The sequence below is a fragment of the Thunnus thynnus genome, chromosome 10 (genome assembly GCF_963924715.1).
Source record: "Thunnus thynnus chromosome 10, fThuThy2.1, whole genome shotgun sequence".
Taxonomy (NCBI): Eukaryota; Metazoa; Chordata; class Actinopteri; order Scombriformes; family Scombridae; genus Thunnus; species Thunnus thynnus.
The window spans coordinates 24,559,276-24,568,149 of record NC_089526.1 but is presented as its reverse complement, the minus strand read 5'-3'; the positions used below and the strand labels follow the sequence as shown (position 1 = coordinate 24,568,149).

The 8,874-nt window shown below is 38.1% G+C and overlaps 1 protein-coding gene across 6 annotated transcripts in view; it reads left to right on the top strand.

Annotated features, from left to right (window-relative positions):
- The first annotated feature begins 436 nt into the window (after nt 1-436).
- ulk4 (unc-51 like kinase 4) overlaps nt 437-8,874 on the top strand; it is an 80,598-nt gene continuing 72,160 nt past the window's right edge. For 2 of the 6 annotated variants that reach the window (XR_010930450.1, XM_067602212.1), the window contains exons 1-16: nt 438-678; nt 1,649-1,786; nt 2,068-2,167; nt 2,559-2,698; nt 2,793-2,955; nt 3,376-3,477; nt 3,775-3,858; nt 4,063-4,138; nt 4,665-4,817; nt 5,163-5,464; nt 6,044-6,113; nt 6,347-6,425; nt 6,918-7,010; nt 7,307-7,367; nt 7,521-7,741; nt 8,432-8,478. Coding sequence is in view for 4 of the 6 variants with exons in the window: in XM_067602212.1 (XP_067458313.1) it covers nt 1,649-1,786; nt 2,068-2,167; nt 2,559-2,698; nt 2,793-2,955; nt 3,376-3,477; nt 3,775-3,858; nt 4,063-4,138; nt 4,665-4,817; nt 5,163-5,464; nt 6,044-6,113; nt 6,347-6,425; nt 6,918-7,010; nt 7,307-7,367; nt 7,521-7,741; nt 8,432-8,478 (1,829 nt within the window). In the remaining 2 variants the exon portion in view is untranslated. Of the gene's footprint in view, nt 679-1,648; nt 1,787-2,067; nt 2,168-2,558; nt 2,699-2,792; nt 2,956-3,375; nt 3,478-3,774; nt 3,859-4,062; nt 4,139-4,664; nt 4,818-5,162; nt 5,465-6,043; nt 6,114-6,346; nt 6,426-6,917; nt 7,011-7,306; nt 7,368-7,520; nt 7,742-8,431; nt 8,479-8,874 lie in introns of all 6 variants that reach the window. The other 4 variants (XR_010930449.1, XM_067602210.1, XM_067602213.1 and 1 more) reach the window with 3 other exon arrangements.

Sequence of the window (8,874 nt, the reverse complement as noted above, 5' to 3'; positions counted from 1 at the left end):
CGGGCCCAGGTGTGCCATCCTGCTCTTGAGTGTGCCCTCAGGAACCCGCCCCTGCAGACAGAGAACAGGGCAGCAACAAGGAGAGCAAAGCACTAGCAGTGATTTTATGAGGTCAGACAATTGTCAAAATGCCCTTTGGTGCCCCACTACCGATGAAATCAATAATGAATTTTGTTTGTTTAGATTATTGAAACATACAAGCGAAAAAAACTAAAGATAATGTTAAACAAATTGCCAAATTACAAAAACAGCTGTCAGCATGTCATCGCGCACTTGCTATATTTTGTAAATTGTGAGACTTGTGAGGTAAATGTGTGTGATATTTGTTAAACTTCATACAGTCTGATGGTGATTAGGCTTGTTGCTGTATTACACGGCACAGTGCGCTGTCTGTTGTGTTCACTCCTGTATCCTAGCAACGCAGGAATGAACCATTTGGAGATGGTCTGGTCAAACCCTAAAAAACCTCAACCGCTCAAGTCATGTGTGTGTTGTAAGATTTTTTTTAAAAATCTTGTTAAATACAAAGATGTATATAGACGTACTGTCTTTTTCGACAAATTAATGTAGGCTTAATTTTATCAAGAAAGTTCTTGAATTCCCTCATACAGTTGGAATTACGTGGCCCACCACGCTTCCGGTAACGAACAGCGGGTTGTTGAACAGTGAAGTTGTCAGGTAGGTTGATAGTCTGACAAACTGCAGTTATACCATCAATAGTAAGGTATTTGTAGTTGTGGGTATAGTCGCATTCGGTTTTCATATAATTAAGTTACTTTTGAGGTGTTGCAGTGAACTTCTGTCATGTTACAAGCGAACTCTTGTATTGACGTTTATAGCGGTTGCTACCAGTGTTACACAGACCAACCGTTAAGTTACCTATTAATATTCACTAATAATACTTTATTCACTACCTAGAAGTTAACTATCTCTTTTAAAATGTGCAAAGTTGATATAATTTGTTTATATTTTAGAGTTTTACTAAGCTGACTGTTATAAGTTAGAACTCTTTTTATAGCTGCTTTTTCGCTCAAATCAAGTCGTCAGAGTGAAACATGCATTTCTCACATAATTACCTCTAATTGTAAACAGCTTGCAAGTTTTTTTTTTTTTTTTTTTTACAGGCAACAGGTAGCTGTTTCATACTGCAGTTGTGGATAAACTATACGTCTATACTAAATAACTATGTTACTAAAAAGTTTCTCAAAGTGTAAACTGAACAAGACGAGTGTAGCTTAATTGTAAAACAAAGTACAGTACAGTATAGTACCTATATATAAAGTATGATAATGTGTTTTTGGTCCAAATTGGTAAAATAAAATTATGACAAAAAATTAAAGTGTATTCCTTTGTTATATTTTATAAGGAGTGATGTAAGATAAACAATATAATGTTAAACAACAAACTAACTTAATGATTATTCCATGGACTATAATTAGTAACTGTGCATTTGGAAATATAATGTGTCATCTGCCCATGTGAATATCATTACACTAGTCATAAAATACTGTATGTTTGGTTTTATTTCTGACTCTTATTTCTGCTTCTTTCTCTCATTAGTAGAAGAAATATAATCATCTTTTCTTTTCATTTTCTTACAATGCCTAAAGATTATAACATCATGCCTCCTTGCTCTTTTCCACCGCAGATGGAGAACTTCATCCTGTATGAGGAGCTGGGAGCAGGCAGCAGTTCAGTTGTCTATAAAGGAAGAAGGAAGGGCAATCTCAACTATGTAGCCATAATCTGCAGCGACAAAGCCAAAAGGCCTGAGATCACTAACCATGTAGGACAGTGCTTTAAACTAAATTAAACATTATTAGGCAATCAGTTACATTTTTATTTTCATATAGAGGTCTGAAATTGCCTGTTATGAAAGAATTATTTAAAGTGTACACACCTATATACTGACTTATATTGACTTACCTACATGTGCTGCCATCAGCAGAAACAAGACCTGCAATAGTTGTCTTTTAATCATCAGAATTGGGTCCTTTGTCTCTGGCTTTTCTGAGAAATGTAATGATTTTCCCAAATCTCAGTGCAACACACTTGTTTCCCTGTTAGGTCCGTCTTAGCCATGATCTGGATCATCCCAACATTGTTTCCTTCTATGAGTGGTATGAGACCAGTAATCACCTCTGGTTGGTAGTGGAGCTCTGTACAGGTCAGTATTTGTGACTAGTAGTCCTGATAAGCAGCCATGTAACATGAGATGTCATCACTTACTTCCTTTTTTCAGCAATCAGTAGATGGGATGTGACAAATACATCTCATGGCAGCCTAAAACTGATTGGTAGCCCTTGTTTTCACAAAATACCATCATGTTTTGGTGTATGGGATTAATCAAAGATACTTACTTTCTATTATAGATGGTAAACTGGCATGTTTCTATGTATTATTTTAAAATGGAGTCTTTTTTTTAACCGTGCAATAAAATGGTCCTGTGCTTTAATTGAGATCTAAAAAGTCTTGCTCTGTCTATTTTTTTGTTTCTCTCTCTCAACTGGCGTTGCTTTTGTCTCTCTTTTCTCCTTGTCCATCTGTCTCTGTGTTAGGTGGTTCCCTGGAGTCTGTGATTTGTCAGGATGGATGTCTGTCAGAAGATGTAGTGAGGAGGTTTGGATGGGACTTAGTCAAAGGACTGGAACATATCCATGAATTAGGAATCATTTTTTCAGACTTGACCCCGGCTAAGGTTTGCATCTGTGTTCATGTGTATGTAGGACCAACAGTATAATATCAATATTATTTTTTTTATCATATGAATACAGTATATATGTACCCCATAGATCCTACTGGATGGCAGCGGCATTTTGAAGTTTGGTAACTTCTGTCGGTCCAAAGCAGTGGGAGAGAAATCAGAGGATTTCTTTACTTTGCTCTCTACATCTAAAGAGGCAGGAGAAGGAGACAACAAGGAAAACTTTGACCACATGAGGAAAAGATTACAAGGTCAGATGACTATCTTTTAATTATCTATTGGTTTTATATGCATTGTTGATAGAAGGAGAAGCTGATGAGTAGATTAGCCAGGAGAAATCCAAAGATTTACAAATTGCGTAGAATCCTGTTGATGTGGGACACAGTTTATATATGCTGGAGGAGGCGCTGAAAACATGTTATACCTTGTAGAAGAAGTGTATAAAAACTAAGTGATGTAAATAAGTCCACTTACCATCAGTGATTTTAATCAGCTTTAACATTAGCCAAGATTTGATTAGTCCTCACAATATACCAAGTGATGGCCAAGATTACTAAACTAATGAAATGTACAATTTGGCTAAAACTTATTCCATTTCCTAAAGAAACATGTTCTGTTTGTGATACTGTTTATGTCTTTTTTCTGTTAACTATGTGTATGTGTGTTTTCAGACTCACTAACTTACAGTGCTCCAGAGGTTTTGCAGGGATCAGAAACCAATATGAGCTCTGATCTCTGGGCTCTTGGTTGTATACTCTACTACATGTACACTGGTACTGTACCCATATGCATGCACATACATAGACACATGCACACACTGAATGAGACAAAGTATGCAAGCGTATTAATTAATGTAATAATGATTTTTTTTCCTATTCCTATTCTTAACTATTGTACTCTGTTGGGTACCAGAAGTTGTGGTCGTCATTATAGTAGTATTAGTAGTAGTAATAATAAATATGTTTTAACTAAAATGTATATGACCTTAACTGAGACTCGATTTACAGTACTATATTATACTACACTGTATTGTATTATAAAACTCAACCCAAAGTGTTTTTGTTTTCCAGGTAAACCTCCATTCTGTTCTGATAGCTACACCGAACTCAGTGAGATGATTTTACATCAGGAACCACCACCTCCCAGACAGACAGGTACATCCACACACAGATGTGATGTTTTGTCGCTAGTTTGGTCATAATAGATTTCACTTGTGTTTTATATTTGGCTTCAGTTCAGAATTGTATCTGTACAATAGCTTTTTGTTGCCTTGTTGAGGTCACCTTTATATCATTTTGCTGTTGTTTTTAAAATTATTTTATGAATGTAGTTGAAAGCTACTGTCTTTTTTGTTACAGTGTTTCAAGCCAGTCCTCCCAGTGAGGATTTCCAGAATCTTCTGAAAGGCTTATTCAACAAAAGCCCCAATAAGAGGTCAGCCCCCATGCTGTAGCAACACAGGCATAGGTCCAACACATTTACACACACTATTCTACTGCTGCTATTAATACTATCACCATAAAATTTAGTAGGGTGGAAAATTTCCAAGTACCTTTATAGTTTGAGTTTATTTATTTTTATTTTAGCATGCCCATTCTGTCATAGAAGAGACAGATGAGTTAATTACAATTTCCATTTAATACGTGTTGACCATGGATTTTGCAGTTTTAGTGTTGCCATGATGGTTTGTCGTATCTTGGCTCCAGTGTGTGCCACATTGAGGGGAAACCCAGGTTTTAAGTACAGGCACAGATGTTTCAAGATAAAACTTACAACAGACCAAGTGACTTTTTTTGCCATTTCTGAAGTACATATAAGTTTTGACACTTTCGGGTTTTCTGACATGATTCTCAGGTTGTTTTCACAGAAATGTGCATTTTTTGTGTACATTTTATTGCATGTTGAGATTAGTACCATCACTGTTTCCTAATGTTTAGTTTTGTTATTTTTTGTTCTTTAGGATGGACTGGCCAGAGTTACTGGACCACCCTTTCTGGACACAAGGACTAAAGGAGGATGAGAACTTGGAGGAGGGAGAAGATGAAAAGGATGATGACGAAGGGGGAACAGAGGAACAAAATGACAGAGAGGGAGTTGTTTCAGCTAGCTCAAGGTGTGTTGACATTATTATTTCTCTTGCTTATATTCTACAGACATTTTATTGCAGCCACTGTACTCCATTCAGATTTGCTTTTATGAAAGAGTAGTAATACACACATTAATGATGGATGTACTGTAAATATCAAAGTGTTGTTCAAACCTAATCTACCCTCTCTTCATCCACAGGGAGTGGCCAAAATTTTATGAAACGTTTTGCATTGCACCAATATTATGTTCAACAGCACAGTAACAGCCTGCAGCCTGCAGAATTACCGTGGAGTTGATTCAAAACAGTTCATATGCTGCATTTCTTTCTGCATTTAGTTTGTGTCAGTGTGTTTTGTTTCAACACCTACAGAAACACAAGGATCCCGAACCCTTTTTCTTCTGGAAGACAAGCCAACACCCAGCCGGCGCATAAGGTTGCGAAGAATTGTATTTCATCACAGACACCAATTGACAGACCAGTCAGCAGGACTGATAACCAACAAGCTGACAGACACACATCCCATGGAGCCTTTAGGAACAGCCAGGGCTCAGAAAGGGAGGTGGGAAAGGAGAGAAGAGGAGAGGGAGAGGCAAAAAAAGAAGATGACCCCAAGCTCACTGGGGCCCAGCAGATGTTCCACACACTGCAGCCCAATAAGTCACTCACACTAGGTAACACATTTCCTGATGCCTGTGTTTGATCATGTTTGAGTGTTTTTAACTTAGACATGAGAGGTCAACACATAGCCATAGCAGACTATTGAAACTGGTAGGTTCTTCCACTAGCATTTACTAATAAAAGTACATACTGTGTTAACTATATTTATCATACCCATGAGCAAGGCTTTTTCTCAGCAGCCAGACTGAGAATGTTTAACCTGATATTGTTGGAAGGACAGGCACAATAAGCACGATTGGCAAACTTTTCCTGAATTAACAAAAGGGACATTTAGTGAATTTTTCATTCTTTTACCACCTTTTTTATTATTTACTTGTTTTGCTGTGTTATTTTACCATATCAGTTGTATGAACTTGGCTGTAGTAATCTGTGCTTTTCTAGATAAGCCTGGGTCTATCCTATTGGTTACCCCTCAACTGCAAACATTTGCATTTTTCACTGTTTGTCGTAGTTCCTATTGTGCAGATCTCATCCCACCTGTGTGGCTTTTACTAGGCATGTGTTAAAGTCATAAGTGTCTTAATGAACAACAGAAAATCTGATTTAGTGTCACGTGTGCTTCCTTCCTCCAGATAATGTATCAGAGCTCAGGCCAAAGAGTGGTGTGGATGAGGACAACACTGAGGCAATTTTTCTGCTCAGGTATTCAGGTTCAGACACACATATCTAAAAACACTCTACAGAAATTGTTTACTACATGGAATGTAGTTTTAGAATGAGTCGCCTTATTGGGATTCAGACCTCTAACCTCAACCTCTCAACCTCTACCAGTTGAGCTACACTACATGGGATCAGCCTCATGTATATACATCCAGTCAGCAAGCCACAAACAGCTATCAGTTTGTTTTACTATCCCCTTCCTTTTGATCTTCTAGCTCCTGTGCCACTTCAAGAAGGAGCTGCAGTGTCTCAGAGTCTTCAAACCACACCCCTGCTCTTCAGGTAACTGCCACCGTACGTATACTCTGAAATTTGCAACAGCATGTAAACAGCGTAGAAGGGAGATTCATGCTATTAAAAGTATGATAAAATGGGTAACTGACAAATTGGCAGCTTATACCTAATCACTGTTCTTTGAAGCAATCACAGCACTGCTGTTTTTGTCTGAAGTAGCTGGTTTTATTCACTTACAGATCTTAACAGTAAGTTCAGGCAGGGTTGCAGGAGGGGCAAACTGCTTGTTTGGGACAAGTCCTGACTTCCTGTGGTGCAACACAAACAGGAGCAAAATGTCCCAGTCAACCACGAAATGGTGTCTTCTTTTATGAGAATCGCTGATAGAACTGATTGTTCTTTACAAAACAGCTATAAATAAACATGTCAGTTTCAGCTATTCCCTTATCCTGTTATCCTCTCCCTCCATCTGCTGGTGTGTAAATACTTCTGATAGCAATGACCTGCCTCGGCTTGTAGAGTGGACTCAACTACTCTTTCCTCTCCTCCTAGGCCAGTACTGGTACTGACATCACATCCTGTGTGAAAGCTCTTCTCCACACTGACTTTGACCTGACTGTCTCCCCAGTCATGGACAACCCCAAGGTACAGACATGCAATATTATTGGATGCAGACTATGTCAGATTTCAAGGTGTTTTCAAATGCCTAAAATACTTACATTTTACTTTGAAAGATATCCAGTAGTATGTCCAGAGGAGCTTTTCCTTACTTTTCAGTATTCATCTTATATTTAGATCTGTAAAATGTTTTAATATATCCTCCTCATACAATTAAAACTGTATAGTTAACATTTTGCATGATAATAAAAGAGAATTGTGATATGAAAGTGAGACAGCTCATACAAAGGTTCACAGTCTGATGTTCTCTATGTATTTACCAGATTCTTAAGGTTCCTCCTGTGCGATTTGATCCTAAAACCCTTTGTGTACCAGCATATTCAGGTACTATGGTTTCTTTTATTTTTCAAGTCAGCATCAGGTCTTGTTTTTTTGTCAGCGTCCTGCAGACAGTAGATCTCAGTGTACGGGCATTGGCCCCAATCTATCTGATCTAGGCTGATTCCCTCTCCTCTCCTCTCCTCTCCTCTCCTCCAGTTGAGAAACTGCAGTCCCTGAGTGATGAAGAGTGGAGGGTATTTCTACAACAGCTCTGTTCATCTCTTGAAGAACAGAACACTTCTGCTCCTCTTTCCTCGTCTTCAGTTGCTCCTCCTCCTCCCTCCACAGCTACTCGCTCCAGACTCAACCTGCTGTGCTACCTCTGCTGTGTGGTTGGACATAAAGATGTTGCTAACAGGCTGATTAACTCAGCACTGGTAGGAAAACTTGTATTTACTTATGATCCCTGTTGAAATATTGTTGCAAGTTATGACATTTTTGCTTTTCCATTTTTCAAATTGTTTGTCACTGCTTACACCTCAGTTGTCCTGGGGAGGATGTCGATAGATATGTGCTCCCTTTGTCAGCTCTTTGTTAGCTCTTTGCTGGCAGGTAAAAGTGGAAGATGTAACATGCAAGAGGTTCTTGCAATTGCTCCCAGCTAGTCATTAGTCAGGTAGGAGTCATTAGTACAGTGACAAGGACATGGGCCCATAGAATTATTCTGGGATAATAAAAAGGACTTCCTTTCATCTGACTTTGAACATGAAATAACTGAAAATGGGTATACATATATATATTTAATTGAATTTAGTTGTAATAAAACTCACAAAAGTTGACTAAATATTTTTTTGTGATTTTCAATACTGAAGTATATTTTAAGATATATCAGTGCTGAGATATTGTGGTGTGATAATAGTTTTGTTCATACCACCCATCTCTATTTTATTCATCCACCAGACCTAAACAACGTCATTGATTGGTCTACAAACATTGCAAATTTGAACAAGCTGATTACAAAAATGGACTCACACCTATGCTTTCATATTACAGATTAGATCTTTAATGTTGTTTGTCTCTCTTCTCCTTCTCTGTATCTGTCACTCTTATCTCCTTCCTTCATTCAGCTTCCAGCATTGACCCTGCAGTTACGACAAGCTCCTAACTGGGATGTGTAAGTAAATTATGTATACATCATTTTCTCCATAAACCAGCGAGCATGGTGTTGCAGGAATGTTGGTGTAGAGGCTAGTGCCAACATGATGAAATAATGTATATGAAATTAATCATTGGTGGATGTCACTATAGGCTATTGGGACTTGGATACCCGTAATGCAAGTGATGTGGCAAAATATAACAACTGTATGTTAGAAAGGCTGCTGGCTGGAAAATCTCTGGGATGTAACCCTCAAAATAGTTTTTGTGGTTGTACTAAAGAAAGGAACATCAGGGGCAGACAGGGATTTGGAGTCTACACCTACAGTATAAGGATGTGTCCTTGCTCGCTGTCATCCTCTCTCTTCTTCTTGCTCTCTATACCTTTCTAGTACTGTTCTTTAAGATCTGTTTT